General features: G+C 36.6%; 1 protein-coding gene across 1 annotated transcript in view; it reads right to left on the reverse strand.

The window, feature by feature from the left end:
* Nucleotides 1–2117: 2117 nt before the first annotated feature.
* LOC144368097 (ral GTPase-activating protein subunit alpha-2-like) overlaps nucleotides 2118–26940 on the reverse strand; it is a 47275-nt gene continuing 22452 nt past the window's right edge. The window contains exons 8-9 of the mRNA XM_078026609.1: nucleotides 22203–22361; nucleotides 2118–2393 (exon numbers count right to left, since the gene is read on the reverse strand). Coding sequence (XP_077882735.1) covers nucleotides 2241–2393; nucleotides 22203–22361 — 312 coding nt within the window. The 3' untranslated portion in view covers nucleotides 2118–2240. The remainder of the gene's footprint in view (nucleotides 2394–22202; nucleotides 22362–26940) is intronic.

The raw sequence follows: 26940 nt of genomic DNA on the forward strand, positions 1-26940 counted from the left end.
AAATGTTCACCATTTTTATTTATAAATATATTTATATTATTTATAGTTGTATTGATCAATATTTATATAATGATCATTTTTAAACTTTTTATTTCCTCATTTCTATACAATGTTGTCCTCTGATATGTCATTTACTGCTTTATGAATTATTTTAGAGTACAGAAATTTCCTAACTCACACTGGCATTAAGTAGCCCTAGGTAGCATTATTATTCTTTTTCTTTTTGAGTACCGGGGATTGAATTCAGGGGCACTCAATCACTGAGCCACATATCTAGCCCTATTTTGTATTTTATTTAGAATTAGGGTCTCGCTGAGTTGCTTAGTACCTTGCTTTTGCTGAGGCTGGCTTTGACCTCACTATACTCCTGCCTCAGCTTCCGGAGCCACTGGGATCATGGTGTGTGTCACCATGCCTGGCATGGAATCATTACTCTTGATATGATCATTTGAAAAGTTTTTGAAGTGATACTAAATAATATCCTTTGGAAAAAAAATACCCATATATTTTTTGGGACTGTGGACTAAACCCAGGTATGCTTTGTCACTAAGTACATCCCCAGCTCTTCTTATTTTTATTTTGAGCTAGAATCTTATTAAGTTGCTAGGGCCTCACTAAATTGCTGAAGTTGGCCTCAAACTTGTGATACTCCTGCCTCAGTCTCTGATTCTCCAGGATCACAGGTGTGCACCACCACTCGAGGCTCCTTTAAACTTAAAATATTGTTTTCTCTAAACCTGATTAATTCAATGGTGCAAAATTAATTCTTACTCGAGAAAAAGCAGTTTTTGACAAAATAACAAATCATGTATTTTATAATAAGAAGTTTGGAAGTAAAGAAAGTGATGTGACAAAAATCACAATGGACTTATATAAAACGGTATTTTCTAGTTTGCAAATTATTTTTTGTTGCCTTGGCCCAACATAACTGACTGATGGGTGTCCAGCTCATCCTAGTATATGCAAGCTAAAAAGCCAATTGCTGAACAATGTCTTGTTTCTGCCAAGAAGCTCTTTTTAACAGAATGTGAAAGAAATACTCCATGCAGACGGCTGATTCCACACCACCAGCCATAAGATTGTATCTAGAATGCCGTGGAAATCACTGAAGAGAATGCCATCTCCAAACCACCACCACCAGCCTGGATAAAACACCAGAGAGTGTGCTGGAGGGAATAATGCTGCCCTGACCCCAGGGGAGGGACCAGATGGGACCTTATAGCTCTTTTCTACTACTAATTTCTATGATAATTCTAAATTGCCACATGGCATACGTATTTTTTTTTAATCTAAGGCAGAATATCAGGCAATGAAGTGACCAGGATTTTAATGAAAGGTATTTTTCATGAACTGTATCTATTCAGACTTTATTTCTTACCTCCCTCCATCCATTAGTAACACATCATATACAGTTATGTTGGGAGAACTTTATGGAGACAAGTCAAGCACAATGCATTTTTAATCATTATCAATACTAATTAGAAACAAATATATTCTAGGAGGTCAGATGCTTTTTGCAAAAATTTTATGAAGTCATTCATATCAAGCTCTTTTTTTTAAAATAATTAAAGATCATGCTTGGATCTAAGGATTATGGCATGCCAGATAATGTTTGAGAGAAAAATTAGAAAAGTAAGTTCTTCCAGTTTTTAGAGACAAGATCAGGAATTAGAGGAGGAAATATTAGTGATTTGAGAAAATTACAAAAGAATTTCTGTGCATTCTTACTGGTGAGTCCAAATGCAACTTCACTTGGCCTTTCCTTTCAATCAGATGCAATTTCTCTTTCTTTGACCTTCCAGAACTTTATTTGCACTTCTCAGGTGGCCAATGCCACATTCTTTGACTTATTAGAGGCATTTCACTTGCTATTTGGAGGCTCTCTGAATGAGACCATTATATTTTGTTCAGCATTACTCTTTATACACAACAAACTGCAACACCCAGGGAGGATAAAGGAAGAGATTGAACTTGGAGAAAAATACCGACAGAGCCATGAGCATCTCATGATAGCCATAGTTTCTCAGACACAAACTGATGTGAGTAAATCATGAAAATAAAATCTTCCTAGGTTCAAGGTAGCATAAATTATATTTAATATAAATTAACAAACACTATAAAAATCATACTATTTTATTTTCAACATAGACTGAAAAAATTCTCACTTCAATTTTCAGTTTTTTAATACTTACCCCTAAAGAAAAACTGCTGGGAATCTTGATTCTGGGAGCATTAGTAAGTTACATTTTCAAAGCAAAAAGATACAAACTCTGGTAGAGTGGGATGAGGCACTTCACAGCCCTGCTGGCATTGATGCAGGTGGCACATATAAGGCTTGGCAGCAGCTTCCCACTCACTATGGCTCCATCGAACAGAGGACCAAAAAATGGAACCTGTTGATCAGAAATAGAAAAATGCTTACTTTTCAAAAACCAATAAAAGCTGTACGAGAACAGATAAAAAATGTCTAAAACTTGGAATGAACACATAGACAGTCATCTTCAGGGAAAGTGCTTACCTTCTCAGGACATGGGTAGAGAGGGCTTTCAACTCAAGGAAAGCAGGACTGCTCTAGGAACTCTTGAGCAAAACTTCTTGTTAATAGGTAATTATCACCAGTTTTTTTTTTTAATGTGTGTGTGTGTGTGTGTGTGCGCGCGCACGCTGTCATTTATAGAAATGCCACTATTCTTTCTAAGGACTTATATCATGTAGATTATGTGTGGTACACAGATCCCAACTTTGGAACTGGTAATGTTCCTGTTATGGATTCGCTACATGTTGACTCTTAAAGGAGATGATCACCATTGCAGTCAACAATTACATGGTCCTACTTAAGAGTTCTTCTTCTTGAGCTTTTCTCTTTGCTTTCAAGATACTGCAGGACCTCATTTCTTTCTACTTCTTGAATATATACATGGCTTTTCTTTGCTGGACCAATTTCTTTTTTTTTTTAATTTTTATTGTTGATTGTTCAAAATATTACATAGTTCTTGACAAATCATATTTCACACTTTGATTCAAGTGGGTTATGAACTCCCATTTTTACCCCATATACAGATTGCAGCATCACATCGGTTACACATCCACTGTTTTACATATGCTGGACCAATTTCTACCAGGTAGGTAACCCGCAAAGTTTTCATGCCTGTCTTTTTTGGGTTTCTTTTATTTCTTCAACTTGCTTCATTAGAATTTAATTCACTAATAGTGATATGGTTAGCACCACGAGATCAGGGACTGACTCTGCCTTGTAACTCATATTAATTTACTATTTCACTTGCTTAGTCATCTATTCACAAAACATTTATTATGTGATGGACACTGCTTTATTCACTGAGGACACAGCAGTAAATAATACAAAAATCTCTCATTCCACTGAGTTTATAGGTTAATGTAGATTTCAGATAACAAACATTAAAAACACATACAATGCCTCATGTGTGAGGTAGTAGACGTGTTAAGGTGAAAATAAAACAGAAGAGAACAATTAAACTTTTTTTGAGGTATGGTATCTCCAATTAGGTCAAATGGGCAAGAAGGGTTTTAATAGAAGATGATATTTTAGTAAAAGTCTAAAGGAAGTGGCAGAAGGAATCACCGGTAGGAGTCCTTCAGATTCCATCTGATGGAAGAACAGACCAGGCAAAGGAAGAGCAAATGCACAGGCCTAAGGTGATGGGAGTGGAATTGAATGTTTAAGCAACAGCAAGGAAGTCACAGTGACTATAGCCAAGTAAGTGAAAGAAATACCTGAAAGAGATGAAAGTCAGGTAGTAAAAGGACCTTGTGGGAAGTTATAAGGATTTTTGATTTCTAGTCTAAATAAAATAGAAGTTTTGTGGAAGGCTTTGGGGAAATGGGGTATATGATCTAACCTACATTTTTAAGGTACTGTTCTGGGCACTGTGATGGGAAAACTGCAAAGGGAAATTATGGAGACCAGTTGGGAAACAACTGAATAATCTAACAAGAGATAATGATAGTATGGATCAAAGCGGTAGCAGGAGAAGAAGGTGGCTTTCTGGATATATGCTCTGAAGGTAGAGTTGATAGGATCTGTGGAGGATGGCTGATGATGTGGAAGGGAAAGAGGGGTGTCAAGGATGATGCCATGATTTCTGCTGTAGAAAGGGTCATAAGTTCATTTTAAGATGTACTCAATTAGAGATGCCTAATGGATATCTGGTGGTAATATGTTGAGGAGGCAGTGGATGTCCCAGGCAGGAAGGCAGAGGAGAGGCTTAAATTGGAGATATAAACCTAAGAGTTGTTCACCTGCAGATGGTGTTTCTAAGCACAAGAGCATAGGAAGAGCTTGAAGGTTATTAAGGAAGTTGGGGCCTTAATGTCCTGTGGCCCTGATGTTAGAGGTTGAAGTCATGAGAAACAAAAAAAGAAGACTAAGAAGGAGTGGCTTTGGGATGGAGGAGACAAATTCCTTTGAGTCATTCAGAAACTTTAGGTGGTTGTAAATATACTTGCTCAACAGGGATGAAAAGCTGAGTTCAGGTTCTGATTAGGACTATTACATGTAGTCTTTCATTAAATTTACTATTGAATATGGGATCAGGAAGTGGTATGAAGATTTGCTCACATGTTTTCTTCTAGAAACTTTCATATTTCAGTCTCTAAACTGTCTCAAGTTTTGCAGTAGCTCTGTACCTGGCATGTGGCTACAATACAGGTACCTCCTGAATGAGTGAAGTTTACTAATATTTTAAATAATTTAATGAATGCGAGTCTTCAGCCTAGATTTTTTAACATCTTCCAGTAACTGCTTATTAGTAAAATACCTTTTCTGTGGTTGGCATTGGAGGAGAGGCCTGGGATACACCACAGGAAATACAAGACTATTTTCACCTATAAGGAGCTAACACAATTGTAAAACACTATGGACTGATTTCAACAAAAATGTAGAAGTTCTGGGGCTGGGGATGTGGCTCAAGCGGCAGCGCGTTCGCCTGGCATGCGTGCAGCCTGGGTTCAATCCTCAGCACCACATACAAACAAAAGATGTTTTAAAATTAAAATTCTCTCTCTCTCTCTCTCTTTAAAAAAAATGTAGAAGTTCTTTACTAATTTTTAGCAAATTAAATCCAATAATATAAAAAATACTACATCTTGATCAAGTGGAATTGTCCATAGGAACTCAAACTTGGTTGAACATTCATAAATTAATTCATTAATTCAATTTACCTCATTAACAGAATAAAGAAGGAAAACTAGAAGACTTTCTTAATGAATGCTGAATAAAACACTGGATAAAATTCAATCTTATTCGTGATTTTAGAAAAGCACAACAGAACAACAACTCTCAGAAAACTGGAAATATATGGGAACTATTTCAGCTTAAAAAAATCTGAAAGAGGAAAAAAATGGCATCATAATTAATGATAAAATATTGAATGCTTTCTACACAGTATCTAAAAAGGCAAGAATATTTATGCTTACCTCTTCTATTCAATAATTTTAATGTTCTGATCATTACAAGTAGAAAAAATAAAAGGAAAAAAGAAAAAAAATACATGAGAAAGAAGTAAAATTATTTTTATTCACAGAAAAACATGATTATATAAATGAAAAATCCAAAGGAATTTAACTAAAACTAATTAGTGAATTAGCATAAGTCACAAGATACAGTGATCTCCCCCAAACAGAACCCTAAAGAAAGAAGTCAAAGATGACCTTAGAAGATGGAAAGATCTCCCTTGCTCTTGGATAGGCAGAATTAATATTATCAAAATGACCATACTACCAAAAGCACTATACAGATTTAATGCAATTCTGTTCAAAATTCCAATGACATTCCTCATAGAAGTAGAAAAAGCAGTTATGAAATTCATCTGGAAAAAATAAGAGACCCAGAATAGCTAAAGCAATCCTTAGCAGGAAGAGTGAAGCAGATCCCATCACTGTACCAGACTTTAAACTATACTACAGAGCAACAGTAACAAAAACAGCATGGAATTGGCACCAAAACAGACTGGTAGACTAATGGTATAGAATAGAGGACACAGAGACTAACCCACATAATTACAATTATCTTATATTACACAAAGGCACCAAAAACTTACATTGGAGAAAAGATAGCCTCATCAACAAATGGTGGTGGGAAAACTGGAAATCCATATGCAACAAAATGAAGTTAAACCTCACCATGCACAAAACTTAACTCAAAATGGATCAAGGACCTAGGAATAGAGACACTGCATCTAATAGAAGAAAAAGTAGGCCCTAATCTTCATCATGTGGGATTAGGCCCCAACTTCCTTAATAAGACTCCTTTGGTGCAAGAATTGAAATCAAGAATCAATAAGTGGGATGGACTCAAACTAAAATGTTTCTTCTCAGCAAAAGAAACAATCTGTGAGGAGAACAGAGAGCCTACATCTTGGGAGCAAATCTTTACCCCTCATACATCAGATACAGCATTAATCTCTAGGGTATATAAAGAACTCAAAAAGCTAAGCACCAAAAAAACCAAATAACCCAGTCAATAAATGGGCCAAGGACCTGAACAGACGCTTCTCAGAGGATGATATACAATCAATCAACAAATATATGAAAAAATGTTCATCATCTCTAGCTATTAGAGAAATGCAAATCAAAACTACTCTAAGATATTATCTCATTCCAGTCAGAATGGCAGCTGTTATGAAGACAAACAATAATTAGTGTTGGCGAGGATGTGGGGAAAAAGGTACACTCATACATTGCTGATGGGACTGCAAATTGGTGCAGCTAATATGGAAAGCAGTATACAGATTTCTTGGAAATTTGGGAATGGAATCACTATGACCCAGCTATCTCACTACTGGGTCTAAATCTAAAGGACTTAAAAACAGCATACTACAGGGACACAGCCACAGCACAATTCACAATAGCTAAACTGTGGAGCCAACCTAGATGCCCTTCAGTGGATGAATGGATAAAAAAAATATGGTATATACACACACACACACAAACACACACACACACACAATGGAATATTATTCAGCAATAAAAGAGAATAAAATCATGGCATTTGCAGGTAAATGGATGGAGTTAGAGAACATAATGCTAAGTGAAGTTAGCCAGTTCCAAAAAACCAAATGCCAAATGTTTTCTCTGATACAAGGAGGCTGATTCATAGTGGGGTAAGAAGGGGGAGCATGGGAGGAATAGATGAACTCTGCAAAGGGCAGAGGGGTGGGAAGGGAAGGGAAGGGGCATGGGGTTAGAAATGATGGTGGAATGTGATAGACATGTATGAAGACATGAATTGGTATGAATATACTTTGTATAAAACCAGGGATATGAAAAATTGTGCTCTATATGTGTAATAAGAATTATAATGCATTCCACTGTCATAAATAAATTAAAAAATTAATTAAAAAAGATTTATTTTTTAGTTGTAATTGGACATAGTACTTTTATTTATTTATTTTTATTTGGTACTGAGGATCAAACCTATGGCCTTGCATGTGCTAGTCAAGCGCTCTACTACTGAGCCACAAACCCAGCCCCCCAAAGTTATATTTTTATGTAACATCATTATCATATTTATATCATGTTGTTATATTTCTGAATATTAGTAACTAACAACTCAAAAATACCATTTAAAAATGCTGCTTATAGGCTGGGATTGTGGCTCAGTGGTAGAGCGCTCACCTAGCGCATGCGAAGTGAGGCCCTGGGTCCAATCTTCTGCACCACATAAAAATAAATAAGTAAAATAAAGGTATTGTGTCCATCTACAACTAAAAAATTAAAAAATGCTATTTATAATAACACAAAAATTTAAGATATATTTGATAAAAGATGTGCAAGACATGATACAGAAAATGACCAAACTGTGCTGATGTAAATTTAAGGTAACCAAAATAAATTCAAAAATATACAATCTTCATGGATTACAAATTTCAACACTGTTAAGATGTAAATTCTTCCAACACAATTTTGTGTTGGATCTATAGATTCAACACAAACACAATCAAATTTCTGGCAAACTTTTTATAGATAGAGATCAGGGACCAGTTGATTCCAAATTCAATATAAAATAAAAAGACATAAATTAGCCAAGACAATGATAAGATGACTTATATTACCTGACTGCAAGGCATGCTGTCAAACTACAATAATTAAGATATCAAAATAGTGGCATGAGGATAGATGTACCCATAGCGGGAACAGAATACAGAGTCCAAGAATAGAACCACATATACATGGTAACTGAGTGGCAATAAAGAAAGCCACTCAATTTGATGGGAAAAGAAAAGTTTATTTCAATAAAGACACTGGAACAACTGGATAGCCATATGGAAAACTGACCTCTACCTCATAGCACATGCAAAAATTGAGATAGATTAGAGACTGAAATATGAAAGCTGCTAGAAGAAAACATGTGAGCAAAACTTTATACCACTTCCCTATTCAATGGTAAATTTAGTGAAAGACTACATGAAATAGTCCTAATCAGAACCTGAACTCAGCTTTGAATCCCTGTTGAACGAGTATATTTACAATCACCTAAAGTTTTTGAAAGACTCAAAGGTGATGACCAAAGCCCAGGGATTCATAAGACTTCCATGACTGCTGCCAAACTGGATTTCCTTACCAGCTTCCTGTTAGGGGATGTGTGTGGAGCCCCTATCATGTATTCTTGGACTAAAGAAAGCACATTTCTGAGGAGAAGCACAGGTCTAAAAAGTGTAGTCCAAATTAATTTCTCCTTATCAGACTTGGGTCCCAACTATGACACTTTCATACCCAGGTTCTCCTTTTAGTCATATATTGTACTTACAAAGAAATCTCCCCCCACCAATAAAACTTCTCAATTTTTATTGTGCATTCAGATCACCTGGGCATCTTGTTCCAGGACATGTTTAGATTCAATAGATTTGGCATAGGTTATAAAATTGTATATTTCTAACAAGCTTTCAGGAGATGCTGATACTGCTAGCTCATGGATCATATTTTGAGATACAAGATTCAAACTTGAGTATGTATCCTTTTTACAACACAGATTGAGAGGTTCCACTCCCAGAATTTCCAATTCCATACATCTGAAGTGAACCCAAGAATCAGCATTTTCAACAATTTGCAGTGATGCTAATGCTGGTTCCTACACTGAGAATCACTGCTTCACAGATATGTACCTATCTCTTGCCAATGTGTGGCTCTCCCCAGATGAAACCAGTTCATTCCATCTATCCTAAAATGTCAGCTTAGTCATTTTAGAGTGACTAAGATTTTAGAAAAGGCTCCAGGGGAAACTCTTTCCTGGCAATTGTCCAGAATTTTTCTATAAGTGATTTACCATGGTCTTTGCAAAATTAATTCATTTCAGATACATTTCCACATGACTCTCAATTTTAATGATGAAGTTTTTCACTCTGCTCCTGACTTGAACTTCTCAGATTTTAATGTGCATACAGGTGACCTAGGGATTTATTACAGCACAGATTCAGTTCAGTTCAGTTGATGTCAAGGGTGGTTAGTCTACTTTCCTTTTAGACCTCTCTTTACAGAGAAAAATTTCTTTTAGAAGAGGAATTCATGGTTATTTCCTAAGCACCCCACCCCTCTCACCCCAGAGAAGTGATGACCCTGACATTCATGTTGCAAGATTGTCCAGCATGCCAGCACAAGGATATGTCCAGATGTTGGAGCAGGGGAAAAGGAGAGTCTTTGGACACATCCATTTGATATATAGGAATTAATTGTTCAAGAACTCAATTGAGACAACTTGATATTTCAAAGCAGAGCAATGAACAAATTGAGCTCAGTTCAAATCCCTCCCACATGAACTCCAGCTTCCAGAATCAGAATATTGCCATGTACTGGCCCAAGAAGATACAGTCTGTATTGAAAATTATAAATGCAAAGGATGAGTGGCTTGATTTAACCAGCTTTATCAGTTACTCATCCCATTTAAAAAAGTACAGGTATTGTATACATGATTTTTATGCCCAGCTTATTGTTACTGATTATCATGTAAGAGGTGAATGACATAATAAAAAAGGTTTTTCTCCCTGATCTCACACACATGCCTGTAATGTGAGCACAGGACGGGCACACAGACCATACATATATGAACAGCCCTTAATTAATAAGCCTCTACATACAGGTATGGAAATGAACATTTCTCTATTCTTAACAGGATTCAGTTCACTGGAATTCAGCTTCTGGATTTAGTTTGGTCACTCAGAACAAAGTGTGTTTAGATAAATTATAGTCATGTATTTATCTGAAGCACAGGAATAGTGTGGTCTTCTCTATTGACCATACAGTGTAGCTGAGAAGTTAAAATGCCATATTAATCCCCAAAATGTATTGCAAACAGTACTGTCATAATGAGAGGCTAGGTGGAAAATCATACAATTTTTGAGATAAAGTGAAAACTTTAAGAGAAATGTAAAGCAAGTTTCTGAGAAAAAGAGTATTTATTTTGATATATATTTATCTATATTGTATAAATATATTTTCTAAAATATCAGAAGATAATTTTGGTGAAAAAATGGTTTGTCAGCGGACTATAACATTTCGCCTGAAAATTCTGAAGACTAAATTGAATCTTTCTGGGTCAAAAATGGCAGAAATTTCATGTCATCTTTTTAGTTTTTTATTTGCTTCTTTTAGTCAAAATTCTGTTAGGAGATATGGGGGAAGAACATAGAGATGAATAAATTGAGGTTCTTATCTATCAGTAGCTCATAGGGAAGATAAAACTATTTAGTCAAGAAGGAAGAAAAAAGAAAAAAGTTTTAGGGTGGGTGCAAATAAAATACTCCGAAGCCACAGAGAGTTCTAGTTGAGGGAAGCAATGGGAAGGCTTCATGTCACAGGTGGTCATGACCAGTAGGTATTGGCCAAGATTTATGGTAAGAGGTGTGCACTCCTGGCAAAGGGTGCACAACAGAAATGAAACGGTATTTTTGCTAAGGTAGTGTTCCCCAAAACACATGCCATTTAGCTGAATACCAGCTGGTATTATATGAAAGCTCTGCCTAGAGTTACCAACTACAGCATGACAGATAAATAAAGAGAAGACTGTGGAAAGAGCTGGGCAAAGGTATGCACAAAGCTCATGAGGAACTCCCTAAAGCAAAGTGGGAGGTCAGAAGTAGGCCACTAACAGAAGGGAGGAAAGTGAATAGGCCTAGATTGTGGATTTGAGAGGAATGGGAACCTCTGCAATGGATATCTGGGAAATGCATGAAGCATAAGTGCCACTGAGAGATGAATAAGGCTGAAGACAGTCAACATGGGATCTGACAAATGTTAGCAGCAATCATCATTCCACTTTCATGACTGTGCTGCTGTGCGTCCACCCCTGGCTGTTCCACTTCATGCTCTGGTAATACAAATGAAAGCAATACTAAGAACCTGTAAGTTCCCAATCTTTATTTAAAGGAAAGACTGAGCTGAAGGCATACTTGTAAGCATAGGTGGGTGTTGAGAGCTATAGAGGCTGCAGATTTAACTTTTAGGTGTTCCTTACAAATTAGGTGGCCAGAGACCAAAATGGCCAAGCCAGGCAGGGAAGACTACATGTTTTTAAGTTAGGAGGAAAATTTGGGTGCATATCACAGAATAATGGATGTACAGAAAGAGTCTGTGAGGTCAACAGTAATTGTAATAATGACTATGATCTCTAAGAAATGATCAATGTAAATGGTAAGAAATATTGCAACAGTGATTGGAAAATAATTATAGATTAAGAGGTCAATAAGGAAAGAAACTGTGAGAAGCTTTCACACACACTGAAGAATGAGCATGCAAAGAGTGGCGAGTGGGTTGAGCAGGTCAAGGCTGCTTTCCATGTAAATTCCTGCTCAAAGATATTCCCCCAGGCTAGCTCAACTCCAGTTGTTCCAAATGAGAACTGCCTCATCTATAAAAGATCAGGACCATCCATCAAGACTCCATTAGTATCAGGTCCTGGAACATCATACTGAAGGACACATCTTTGTGGTTGCTAACAACACACTGGGGAAAGATTGGAAAGCAGCACCACACACCAGGGAAACCATGACCAAGTCCTGAGTCTTGTGTTCATCATTAGGAAAATGGAACTTCTTGGTGTGTACTTCATTAGAACCATGGACAACAAGGCTTCCTTCATATCTTACCTAAGGAAACCTAAAACAATCACGTGTTAAAACAAACAATGAACAATGAAAGAATCGAAGAGCAGAATGGAAAGAATAAAGCAGCAAAATGAGAGGTCAAAAGGGAAAGGAATGATTCCAGGTAATCAAGAGTCCTGCACAGACCTTGAGCTGCTCCTATGTTCCAGGGATGTGAGTACACAGGCCCAGGTTGGGACTCTGTTAGGAGCTTCTTGGGTAAGGTGGGAACACAGCATCTGTATGGGACCCTCCACCTCTGAGAGCCATGATTTGAGAGCTAGACATGGTTTCCCCTTTGGGAAGTTCACAATCCCACAGGAATTATGAATTGAGATAGTATGTTTGAACTTGCATATTTATGCCTGAGATATCAAAGTGGGTGACAGATAAAGCTGTTAAAAAATTGTTTTGAAAGACAATAATTTTCCTTTTGGGGGAAACAATACTACCTGTATCATTTGCCAGAAACGTTGAGGGATCCATGAACTAACATAAGCACTTCTCATATGCTCTATGGCTCAGAAGAGAATATGGGAAGCAGGAGGCAGGGTACTGTCCTCTAGGAGCACATAGCTCTACATGGGCACTAGTAGGGTGGTGCTAAGGAGGGGTCCACTCTGGAAATGGCTCAATGAATCTGGGTTAGTTTCCTGAAAGGTAGGAGAAAATAGATTTACACTCTATTTTTTAAGAGCCTGATCTAGATATAGAAAATAATTTCCAAGGTGTGAGAAAGTCCCCATGGGGAACAATACAACATCTATAAAGTAGGGTGATCACTTAAAAAGGCCCACATATACAATTGATCTGTTTCTGAGTTAGTTATGAGATTAAGAAAAATAACAAATGAATTGTAGAGAAGGGGTTTAAAAGCCCAGAAACATTTGATTTGGGGATAATAAATTCAATGGCTGTGTCTGACGTTCTGAGCTCAGTTCTCAATGTACAGCACATAATTCTTGTAATGATTTTATGAGGTCACACTTTATCCTAGTTATACAGAAAAACTGATGAAGTCTTACTGCTTTTCTCAAGCTCACCAAGGTCAAAACTAGTACTGAAACTCTACTGTGGTTCAGGAGGCTCTACATGACCTAACCTGCTACCCTTGATTACTCCAGCTTTTTTCTTTGCTCCTTAGACTTTGGCCATAGCAGATGTCTTTCTTCAGACTCTTGAAGCTCATGTCTACCTTAGAGATGTTGCCCTCTCTGTCTTCTCTGCTTAATGCTTACTGGGAGGGCTGGTCTGCCATTAGGCATCAACTTGGTTGTCACTTCCCTAGGGAGCCTCTCCATCCACCAGAATCATTATGTAATATTCTATCTCTAATAATTTTCCTTGCCTGAAGTCATCTCTGTCTTATATCAAAATAGTTACTCCAGCTTTCTTTGATTAGTGTTAGCATGATAAATCTTTCTTTATCCCTTTACTGTTTTAAACTATAACTTGATAGTTAAAGAGGGTTTCTGGTAGACAACATAGTTGGGCTTTTTTATGTTTTAGGTAATTGGTAATCTACCCTGATTTTTTTTTTCTGGTATTTTTAGGTGCTAGAGATTGAACTCAGGGTATGCTCATGCTACACATGTGCTCTAACACTGAGCTACATCTTCAGCCCTCTGTCTTTTAATTAATGTATTTAATCATTGATGGGTAAAGAAATTATTGATATAGTTAGATTAATCTATAGTATGTTTTGGCATTTTAATTTTTGTTTCTTTTTTTTTTTGTCTTTTACTCCTTTTCTGTGTTCTCTGGTATTAACTGAGTATTTTTATACAATTCCATTTTTAATTCTCTTATAGCATATCAATTATAATTCATATTTTAAAACTATTTTTGAAGGCTGTTGTAAGTTTGAAAATATTGTTATAACTAACCCAAGTCCACTTTCAAAAACCACTACACTACTCAAAGGCAGTGGAATTACCATTCCCAATTCCTCATTATCATCCTTGTAATATTGTTGTCATTCGTTATCTAACTCTAATCATTGAACACTTGCTGACTTGACATGTTTCCTATGACTGGCCACAGTAATATCTTTCTTCAGACTTTTAAGGCTCATATCCACTTGAGTGAGATTTTGCCCTTGGAACACACTATTATCTATCAGACTAATTAAGAATAAGAAAAATAATAAACTTCATTTATTTCTTCTCTAAATCTCATCCTTTCTTCATGCAAATGTGTTTCTTCTTTTTGATAAATTTAACATTAATTGCAAGGTCGAATGAACACAAACTCCCTCAAATTTTGATTATTTGAAAAAGTCTCTTTTAGTTTTGAATGATAATTGCACTAAATGCAGAATTCTAGAGTAGTGGTTTCTTTTCTTCTGATACTTTATATATACATCATTCTACTTTTCTCCTTGTTTACATGGCTTCTGAGGAGAAATCCTATGTGATTCTTATCATTGCTCCTCTGTAGTAGTTTACTTTCGCTTCTTTCAAGATTTTTCTTTGTCCCCCCTGCTACTTAGTAAATGATGTGCCCAGGTGTAGATATTTTGGTATTTATCCTCCTTGTTGCTCCAGGTTTTTCTTGGATCTACGTTTTGGTTTCTGCTATTAATTTTGAATATTTCTCTGACATTATAATGTCAAACATTTCTTCAAGTTTTCTTATTTCTCCTTCTTGTATTCCCAATATGTATAGATTATACTTTTTTCCCCCAATTGTCCCACATCTCACAGGTCTCCAATGCTTTTTTCCCCCCAATTTTTCCTCTGCATTTCAGCTGCAAGGTTTCTATCGATACATCTTCAAACTCACAGTTCCTTCCCTCAGCCACATTAGCTAAGCCTGATAAATGCCTTCTTTATTCCTGTCATACAGTCTTTTGAAGCATTCCTTTTAATTATTTCTTAGTTTCCACATCTGCTTACATTAGTCACTTTTTCATTAGTGTTCTTGGCATATTAATCATGACTATTTTAAATTCTTGGTCTGATAATTCTAAAATCTTTGCTATGTCTGAGTCTGGCTCTCATGCTTGTTCTTTCTTCAAATTGTGGTTTTTGTCTTTTAGTATGCCTTGTAGTTTTTTGGTGAAAGCTAGATATGATATATCAGGAAAGAGGACCTGAAGTAAACTGGGCTTTAATAGATTTTACATTTCTCTGGCTAGCACTTAGGCTGTCCTTACTGTTTTCCATAGTTGTTGATATAGGTGTCAGAAGCTAAAATTTGTTTGAATGTCCTTGCTTTTTTTTTTTTCCGTCTTACCCCTACATCAACAGGACTTTTGCATAATACACATCTGAAAGACGTGGAAGAAGAGGTGCATTCTAGAATCTAGGATTAGATCTTGGTCTTTTAGTGAGTCTGTATCCCTTGGCCATGACCATCACAAGTACTTCTCAGTTGATTTTTTTTTTTTTTGGTGGCCCTCACTTAGGTGAGATAGGAAGTCTAGTGTGAGCTAGAGTTGAGTGTTTCCCTTCCTCCAGGTCAGACAGGCTCTGTGAAAACAGTTTCTCTTGAGAGCAGGCTTCATTAAGAAGAAAAAAAAATGCTTTGGAAAACAGCTGTTCTTCTCCCCTCCTCTGTCAAAGCATGAGGAATTTTTTTTTTCTCTCTGTAGCCTTTATTGTGACAATCTATAGGGCTCCTAGAAGGAGTGTCCCTCACTCACTTGACTTGTCCATACCAAAAACCTATAGCGATTGGTCAATTATAGTTGAACTTTTCCTATCTTGCTATTGATTCTCCAGGGGTTTCTGCTCCTAGACTTCTGTTCTAGAAAGCTGTGATTCTCTGTATCTACATGTCTGTCATTCCAATTTGGGGTTAAGGGTTTTCCCTAAACTTCAATTCCAGGGTGAATCCAACAAGAGTTGTTGACTTTCATTTTGTTGTTTTCTTGTTGCGAGGATGGGAGTGATGCCTGGTAAGGTCTTTCAGGTGGGACTGGAAATTGGAAAGCCCCTATCTGAACTAAAGTAGCCTTTTCCTTCCTATCCTCATCTTGTAACAAATCTGGGGGAAAAGTGGACATCAAAATGGCTTTGCCCAGTCTTTGTAGTTTTTAAAAATCTTGTGTTTTATGTGGAATTATTTCCTCACACCCACCAAAAAGAAGAGCCATGGAAGCAGAAGCCTGCTCAGTACCTATATCACCTTTTCACCTCTGCCTTTCAGTCATCTCCATGAAGCAAAAGATAGTCACAACAGATCTCATTCTATAAACATGAGAAGAGACAACAGATTTGTTAATATCCAGTAGTCAAACTCTTGGGAAGCAGGCAAGCTAGAGCAATTGTGGCTGCTTCATGCTAGACTCTGTGTCAAGGACAAGAATCCAAACTTTAATAAGGGAAATGGCCCTTAAGTAAGTAGTTGAACCAGAAACTGTCCAATAAGAATAGTTTTACAAAGACTGGGCAAGGCCATTTTGATATTACTGCCTATAGCACAGAGGAAGCAATCAGACCAGAAGAAACTCAAATGGGAGCACAGAAGGATGATATTGTTCATTCTACTAAGGAAGACTAATAATGAGTTCTCTCATCTTGTAACAAATCTGGGGGAAAAGGGGCCATCTTAATTACAAAGAGGAAAGTCAAGGAGCCACATGTGGTCTAAAATTGCTTAGTATTGTCAAATCCAGTTAACAATGATAACTAAAAACAAACAAAAAAATAATATAAGAAAGGAGAACATTTTCCTCCTTCTACCTGTAGTAACATCATGCTTTACAAGGTTTATTTAAATTAAGTTCTTAAATAAGTGCTCCTTTGCTATGGCTTCAATAAAAGCAGTCCAGTAATTGGTGAGGGAGAGCTTTGATCAAAGTGTTCATGAAGAACAAAAAACAGTAAAAAACTTAACAACAACAAATCAGTAAATTTCAGAAAGTACATCCTTGAGGACGAATTCTCTAATTCCAGGGCAGCAGGTCTAGCTTCCTTTTCACAATGGAATTCTATATGCTCCTAACACTCCAGTTGAACAGCCTGCTGCCTGTGCATCTGTGAGTGGGAACTGCATGAGAAGGGGTCTGAAGAACTTGTAGATGCCAAAATCCACGTAAGAAACAGGAGAATGATACCAACTTTTGAGGAAAACCAATTGAGAAGGAATTCTCAAAAGCTGAATTATTGTGAAAGATAAAACAGGAGCTAAGAGGTAATTACTAACAAGCAATAGATTTTCTTCCATCTATATTGAGGCTTATCATATAAATAAGTGTTCCTTATTACTCTTTGGCAACTGCTTATGGGTGATTCAGTCATTTAAAAACTCTACAAAAGGGATTATAAAAATCCCTGGCAACCAGAGAATTCCTCTAACTAGAAGTGGTGATAAATTATAGAGATATTTGATTTTAATATAACATCTGCAAATGACAGATGCATTTTCACATAGTTTCCAGTGCCATTCCTTTACTAAAAATAATGCTAATAACAATAATAATAAATTATGAAAATAGAACATACCATAAAAATTCATTTTAGTTGTTCAGTAAATTCTAGTTGTCTAGTATTTTCAATTATCTTTTCTAAATACATGTTTCTTTGTATACTCAAAAGCTGACTGACTTCTCTTAGAATTCCCCAGAGTATTTTAAAGTTCATTTTTTAATTCAAAAAAGTTATTTGGTTGGGATTGGGATAGATATTTAAGAAAATGAAATTAAATTTGAAATTAAAAAAAAAACAAAATTTAATTTGAAATTAAAAAAAAAAAAAGAAACTTACATGTGTTGCAAAGTCACATACTCTCCCTATATAATGAGGCTACACGAGTAACCTAAAAATAGTTCCTTTCAAACACAAGTACCAACACTAGGCTCCTCTTGACCTCATACATGCAAGTAGTCTTGAGACTTCTGGCACATTAGCCTTCTGCCAGCATCTCTGGGTGTGTGCTCCAGGAAAAGGTCCTGGACTGTGTCATCCTAAAGAGGGATACATGTCCAGGGCCACTATGTATCTGTACATGTGCGTACACATACAAATATTGCCAAAGCTGCAAGAGGGTCAGATATCATTTGGATAGAACCCTATTAACAGTCACAGCAGTTTAAGAAAAGTTCTGGGCATCTAGGACAAGAGAACTCAATCAGCTTTTTAATCCCTGAAGTGACGGTAGAGAGGCCTTAATCCCCATCCTGAATTTTACAGTTGATAAAACAAAGGTCCAGAGAAATTCAGAGACCTGCCCAAGACACCCACCCCCTAGCGGCCACCTTGGAATTGAATTGTTGAGGTCTCATCTTCTATTATCCTTTCCTTCTTATATTCTCAGAAATGATTGAATCATCTTTATTTTTTTCTCCCATGCCACATCTACCAAGGTGAGTAAGTAGAGTGTGGAGGACATCAATTCATTTTTCATTTATAAAAGTGACACTCTGGTTGAGGTGATAAGGAGGACTCTTTTCCAAAATTTCCTTTTGTCTTATTCCTAGCCAAGGCTACTTGAGAATATCTTTCCTTTGGTCAGATGGTTACTAGTCAGTCATTAATGTGCGCAGAGATGAACATGACCCCAAATACCACAACTCTCACAAATTCATAAAGGCAAACACTATATAAACACCAATATCGCCTTCTAGACATTGAAAGATAGGGAAAGCAATATGGGTACTCACTGTAGTGAGGGGGCTTTGTGAATTATTTTCCTAAAAAATGAATGGGACACTTTCGCAAACCCCTTAAAGTCACTTACTTTCTGCCACACATGCCAGCCTTCCCTGGATAGCTGACTTGGTAATACAAGTAGGGAAAAACCCCCCTAAGTCTGACAATAATGGATTTTGACCAAAGGACAACTGTGTCAATATTTATAGAGACAGATTTACTTTGAAAATGATTTAACAATGAAATGATGCTTCAAAGCATACTGCTTAAAAAAAAATTTAAAAAAAAAAGGAGTTCAATACAATGCTCAAAAAGTAAGCAGGCCCCTTCAGCCATGAGGGGTTTATGTACTCCCACAAGCACACTCACAATTCAACATAACATTTCACAAATGCTGTATATTATTAAGAGGCCAATTCTGCCAGGCACATAATTTGTATATTTAAGGGAGGTGTATGGAATGAAAAAAGCAAAATATGTTGAATTTCAAAGGACTTGGAAGCAATGCTGCCTGTGAGCTTGTATTACAAATAGCCCTACATTATTATATACGCTATTAATGAGACTGAATGAAAGTACAATTTGAATATGCATGACTCTATCCAATAAGCAGGACTTTTGTGTACTGATGAGGTTCCCCCCCCCCTCCTAAAAAAGGATTAAAATCATTCTGAGAGAAGTATGGTTGACCAGAGATCAGTAAAATAAATATATTTAGACCACCGGATCATACTGTCTTCAGATGAAATACACAGGTGCTATAAGAAAGCCTTTGACTCCTCCTACTATTTCTGAAACTTACATATAGGCTGTCTTCCTAAAAGAAATATTCCTCAACTTCAACCAGCTGCATCATTACAATCTCTAGACAAAAATAATGATTTTGGTGGAGACATGTAAAAGTAGGCGAGGTTAAATAAACCTTTTGAGTACAAAGCCTTCACTTCTATAGTACAGAGCACTAGTTAAAAGACTGGGGAATGGGTAAATTATTGCACCAAATGGCTGAGAATTAATCTCTGCTGACTAGCTGTAATCTAATGAGGCGGCTGTGTCCCAGGGAGCCCGCAGCATGTCCCTGGCGGTATGTGCAGTGTGTAGAGTCTGCGTGGCACCCTTTGTCCTCGCTCACAGGCGGCCTTTCCCCTCATTGTCCATAATATCCTCATGCATCTGGGATGCGTGGAATGCATTCATACTAACAGACTTACCATTGTTTTCTCTTAGAAGCTTTGTTGAGCAAAGACTGCATCACGGTTACTGATAATTATATTGCTTAATTAATCAAGACAAAAAAAATTTGCAAATCATTGCCTGGTTGCCAAGCAGGGAGATAAAAAATGACAACAATACAAGCTGAAGCAATATAACAAAAGTAACAGCTATCTGATCAGAAATTCTTATATAATGAAGCTATTAATGCTAAATTGGTTAATGTTAACATTGCTCCAGGTGTCTCTACTTAGATGCAAACAAAAAGGCTAACATTATGGATATAAAAGGCCAAATGTTGCCATGGATTCTGTAACCTGATAGAGAGGACAGCCTTTTCATTTGATTAGGGAATGCAATTTAAATACCAGGGACTGAAGCCAAACAAACAGACTTTCCCTCCGAAAGCCTCTTGCATTCACCCTGGGGTCAGTAGTTGGTGAACAAAAGGTCAGCCACACTTGCCCTGGAAATGTCTGGATTAATTTTATTACATTGTAATGGTTTGTACTTTAAATGTAGGGATAACACTAAATTTCCAGTTGCCCATTATTCTCTTCTTCCCTTTAGGCTTTTTGAATTAAAATACTAAGAAAGCAATTTGCTCAATTCATCCTTGTCAGAATTTATGACCAAATTTATAAAATTTACACACATTTTGTAGGAAATTTTAAAAGGTATGTTAAAGATTGCTTTTATGCATTTTATACTACTTTTTAAAAAATCACCTTGACACTATTAAGAAAATTGAAATGCCTTTTGTGTTATTTATTTCAAAAACAAAGACAACATTTTAAGGACATTAAATGACATTTCTAGATGGCATATTGAAAAATGAATTAATAAAGCCAGTTAATCCAAATTAAATATTAAAGAAACATATTTTCTAGTTTGGAAAGCTACAAAATACTAAATTTATTGGTTCTGTAATATTAAAATTTTCACTTTAATTCTTAAAGTAGTGCTCTTTGTGAACAAATAAAAATGTGAGTACCATGCCATTTCCTTATAGTATGACTGAAAACATACACAAACTTCATATCTCTCAAGTAAAGATAATACAAATATTCAATGTAAAATTTTGGCACCTTTATTCCATAAATAAAAAAGAGTTCTCCTTATATTAGGCTGTGAATCAGCCACAGTGGGACTTTCCTGGTGGGAACTGACCCACATTTACCTAGTTTGAGAATTAATCTACGTGTTAAACTTGGAATTCATTATTGATTTTATTCCTGTGAGAGTAACAAAAAATACCAATAGAAATGATAATGATATAACAATTACAACAACAGCTAACAAAGTAGCTTTTTCTCTGGACCAGGTACAGTTTGAAGCACTTTTTCCTTATTAGCTTATTTAACCCTTACAAATGTAACAATTTAGATTTGAAATCAATTTGAACAATAAATTTCAGTGATTTATTATTTTGAATATTAAAAATAGAGAGCTTTTGGAATGGTAAGTTTGATCTCCTTTAAGAGAACAATTTAGAATGAAAATAAAAATTATATTTAATATCAAATTGAAAAATAGAGGTCATTTTTCTTAAGGAGTGGGTTTAATATGCTAAATGTTTAATTTAAAAAATTTTAAAAACATCTTAATAATTACAAAACCAAAATAAATCACTGTATAAAGCACTGTTAAAATACCACTAAAGGCATGATAAGGATGAAAACTGCAGCCAATTTAGTACATGGGATCCAGACCATTGGATTGTTCTAGCCATTCTGGTGATCAATAGCAACAAACATGGCTGAATTGATTCTGTGATAAGGTGCTTCGATTGTTAATACCCATCACATGGGCTGTGCTGTAGAGGCTCAGTCTCTTTGCAGACATGGCTGCTATCCTTCAGGATTGACCTCTCTTAGCACAGTCTAGGTTCTTCAGACAAAGTTGGATTCTATACCCAAATTATCCCTAAAATGCTAGTTGTGAAAATGAGCTTTCTTCAACTGTTATTATTAATCAATGTGTCCAAAATTTAAAATTATAATCTTTTAAATTACAAAATTTTCAAAACAAGATATTTTTTAAAAAATCATAAATTTCTTGATTTTTCTGAGGCCTAGTAATACAATATGGAATTTTGTGCTTATAATGAAAGATACTTTGCAAATCCCAATTCATATTAAATTCTTATATGGCACATATAATTTGGAGATATGTAAAAAATCTAGCAGTTGGGAAAAAAGTCCCCTTTAACATTATCATATGTTTTGAGACAGTGAATTATATGGTAAATGGTCTGGGCAACAACGTGGAGAAAACATACCTCGGGTTTCTTCGTTATGGCTATAAAGAACATGTGATTCTTCATTGGGTAAATAATGATTGAAACATCTCCAAAGGCGGTTGGGATAATACCCCTGCGGTAGTCCCTGGAGTGTTCAGACCAGACAATGTGGACCTCGTCATTCCCCAAGTGACGGAGCTGCAACAGCAAATTGGCTCTTTATTAATCAAGGTGATAACAGCAGTTTATGAGGGGTCATGGTTTACAAATTGAATTATAAAACACAGAAGCAAAAACTTTTACTACCTAAAAGGCTACAACACTGAAGTCTTCTATGAGGATTTTAAAAAGCACAATTCTGTGAAAATACCACTTACCTTCTATGAAACACATATGGTACTAAGAATCACATCCAAGCACTGAGGATGTGTTGTGGGCCGGATGGGCCCAAGACCTTTTCAAGGATTTTTTAAATGGAATTGTACCTCTGCATTGAAGCCATATGCTTTATATGGCTGAGTATGTTTCAAAAACAATTAATTAATACAAGTTTTTTAATCCATATTACATTAGCCTCTTAATGGTTATTAACAAAATAAGAATATAAACATATGAGAATATAAGGCATTATAACACAATTGTTAAAAAACATAAAAGAAACTAGTCTTGTGACAAATCTTTAAGAAAAAGAACATATAAAATTATCTTTGTTTAGGAAACTAATAAATGTTAATTAAATTTCATAGGAACACTAGAACCTAGCATTGAAAAAGCTCCTTACCATACAGACAGTGTGTTTAATCTTCCCACTAACTCTCTCAGGTATACTACACCATCTTTATCTCCTCTTACCAGGAGGAACCATATGCTCAATAAGTCAAAGGTTGTGCCTACTCAAGGTTGCGTGAACAATACATGTGGAGTGGGCCTGGCAATGTTGGCTGGAGCTTCTGGTTCAGAGTATTTGTTCTGTTCCCTGGATATCTAAGTCTACACCAAAAGCTGCTTTGTTGCCATCACTCAAGCAGTTTTGCCCTCTTGTTTTATCATCTCATACATAAAGGGTCTGTAAAGTCCCCAAACAAATCACAGTCTCCTAGTCACTTTGAAGAGGCCTTAGCAGATAGGTCCAGGAAAGGACCCTCTGAGAGTTTTTCCAGGGTCCAACTCTTGTTAAATCCCAGAATACTCTTGATAAATCTCCTGAGTGATAATCACACTCTACCAAGCTGGAGAACACTGCATATGACATCAGTTGAGAAGCCTGAAAGCATGACTTAAAAAAAAACAAACAAACAAACAAAAAAAAAACCTAGGTTATAAAGATAAAAATGTTGGCCCAAACTGAATTCTAAAACTGAAGGCTGACTGGTGAAAGTCCTTTTGACACCCACTATGATGGTGAGGTTTCTGTTTCTGACTTGCAGCAGCAGAAGGATATTACCTATCAACACGAACAAGCATTTTTTTAGTTTATTTTCTTATCTAATAGTGGAACATCAAAAGTGACCAAATAGAGATATTGTGTTTCAGTCTTGTCACAGACAAAAAAAAAAAAAAAAAAAAAAAAAAAAAAGGACACTCTGGAATACTATGTATTTAAAACATGTTAGAATAAATACTATTTTCTTTACAGACTATTTGGCCACAAAGGGAAAATCCAAGGTGACTCTAACATGGCTTCTATTCTATTTATAAGGTTACAAAGGGAAGTTGTTTGCTATAATGTTTGCTTATTCTTCACTCTCTCATACTTCTGGGAATGACTGTACAAGTCAGTTACTTAAAAAATATCTGCATCTGTCCCTTCATACCTACACTGAGGGTGCACGATTCAATTGTGTCTGAGGATGGGCTCTAGGACAAGTGCAATTGCAGGAGTTGAACACTTGATGTAGTTGATGACTTTTTAAATTCAAAATTACAGTATATCTTTTTCTTCTTTCCCCACTCTCCCACAGCCCCCTCACAAATATTATAGCTAAAATAAGAGCAGGCAAAAGGCATATCCAGCCCATTACACAAATAGTTTAAAAAACAAAAAACAAACAAAAAGACAACACTGGATTCTCATAATAGCCCTGGTAACCCTGGACATCTCACTTCATTCCCATCATTATTTCATTTCATTGTTTTATAGTGAATGGAGATCAAACCCAGGTCCTCACATTTGCTAGGCAAGTGCTGTTCCCCTGAGCTACACCCAAGCTCTACTTCCATCTTAGATACTATACCTTCGCCTTCTTTCTCCTTCTTAATAAACTATGTGAGGACCTTACAACAGACTCCTACAACTAATTCTTTTTAGAGTAAAAACAGCAGCCAACACTGTCAACAACATAAGCAAGATAGGCAGGTTTCCACATTTCAAGAGAAATGTGCATAGTATCTAACTGAAACTCTGACAAGAATTTGGAGCATTAGAAGTTAATCTTGAGAAATGGGGTTGTTCTGGAGCTCAGAACTGCAGCCCTCATCCTGAAAAGACGGTGACATTGGGACCCATTGGTATAACAATGGCACAAACATCTGAATGGGAACAGCTCACCTACCCAAAACTTGGGATGTTACTCTGGATGCCAGCATCTAATACCTGTGTAGCTCTTTGATCCACTGTAACTGAAGTGATAACAGTGATTGCTGAAATTTTGCTGTTACTCTCTCCTTTATAAATTGGTTACTCAATCACATAACCCAAGTAAGCCTCTCCTAATTTTATTTGCAACTGTATTCTACAGCCACAACACAGGGGATTAGTATCCCACTAATAGACCCTTCTTTCTAGTGTGGTGATTCTATAATTTAGGAGGAGCTGTTTTTGTGCAATAATAATGTAGTACTTATCATTTCAGTGCTGCTTTCAATGTCATGCACCTCAGACTTCTGGAAGCATTACAATTTAATTAACTAAATCACAAAACTAAAAGCTAAGGCCATGGGACCAATTGGCTGATAAATCTAGAGCATAAAGCAAAATTATACCCTCTTCTGCCTATAACAAGAACACAAGTAGGTAAAACAAATAAAATTAATCTGGACAAAGTGTTCACCATGTCATAACATAACAAAAACCCTAGAAACCTTAAAGTCTTACTCTATTTAAAGGAGATTTTAGTAAGTTACTTTGTGAGTTTTGATTAGGGGCCCTCCAATTAGAAACCCACCTGCCATTCGGCTCAGGGCACACAAGTCAAGTTGATCTGATGTGTGTGTGATTCAGGGGGAGACTGATGAGTCTCCTACTGGCATGGAGCTGGCATTCACACTGGCCCTTGCTTCCACTGCACAACAGACTGCAGAAGGCCCTGATGTTCATTGGGCTTACAACAAATGCCCACTTCTTCAGTCTCAAGAAATCAAGCCCATGTGCTGCCACTTCTTGTCTTGATAGAGTTCTAAAGTCCCTCCACCAGAGCCATTGTGCGTGCTGCTGCCAGGCTGCACGCCACTGGTGACACTGGTCATGGTCCACACCTAATAGGCTGACCTCCTTTCCCTACTAATTGCATTACATCGCCAGCTGGCTCCAGAAGGAGTCGTCTGTTTGATTGAAGAATTCCTGCTCCTCAGTGGGCCCGGCTGCTACTTTTACTAAGTAACAGTCAGGCCTGACATCCCCATTGTTCAGCTGACAGTGTGCCCATCCTAAAATCTAAGTTTTATTTGTAAATTAACCAAGAAACTTCCTGCCAGAACAGCACTGCCTGGAGACTGATAATGTGGGCCTTTCATCCCTTTTCACTCGTACTGTATCACTGCCAATTTGTTTTTTATGTGGCTGGCCAGCCTGAGGCTATAAAAGCCTTGTAAGACATAAGTGCAATTATAGTCCTGGAGTCAAATGAATTGGACAAATCCAATAGCACAGCTCTGTCCCCACTCTGCAAACCCCTACAGCAGTTAGATTAGCTGTGAAAAATCTAATCTAGCTAGAGCTAACAAATATCTGCAGTGAAGGATCAAGAGTTCAGTATGGGGTTGCAACCGGATTGCAGAATTGAAAAAGTCCCCCCATGACAGGGGCAGAAGAGAGCATGAATCACTTTAGAATTTTGCAGCTCATTTTTAAGCTGTTAGGAACAATTTAGTTAGAATAAGACAAGAAACTGTGGGCCTTTGTTACTATGATTTTTAGTCTAGCTGTGAGACATCCTGTTATAGAGAGTTTATTGCTAATGATGCTAAACCTTAGAGCTGCAAAAGGTATCAGCTGAATTTTGATTATTATAGTAGGGAATCTTTCAACCAGGCCAAGACTTGGAACATTATTTATAGCATGACTTTTTGGTCAAGAAAACAGTATGTCTTTTCTCATAAAAACAAAACAAAACCATGCCTCTTTACTTAAAGAAATACCTTTAAAATGTTTTGTTATCTTTTAACAAAATAGCTTTCTACCATAAGAAAATTAATAGAATATGGTGACATTTTTATTTGCAGAGTAGCATAAATTTACAAAGTACTTCAACTTAAAAACAAACAAACATGGTCATGCCTTCAGGACTCAGTAAGCTGCACTAGACTTTGAGATACCAGAGAGGTCCCAGGCGATGAAGTCCCACTAGGGGAAGCCATCAGAACCTAAGACTTGGAGGTAGTTCCTAGTTCCTCCAATGCCTGTGGGAAACAGCATGTGGCCCACACCTTTTGCTGTGGGGCTCTCATTTTCTGAAAGACACTATACCATGTGGGACTGAGGGATGAAAGACTGATAAGTTTCTCAATGCAAATCAGGCTTTACACACATCTGAGATACTTGATCACTATGAAAGTTTTC

Source organism: Ictidomys tridecemlineatus, chromosome 2, assembly GCF_052094955.1.
Source record: "Ictidomys tridecemlineatus isolate mIctTri1 chromosome 2, mIctTri1.hap1, whole genome shotgun sequence".
NCBI classification, from domain to species: domain Eukaryota; kingdom Metazoa; phylum Chordata; class Mammalia; order Rodentia; family Sciuridae; genus Ictidomys; species Ictidomys tridecemlineatus.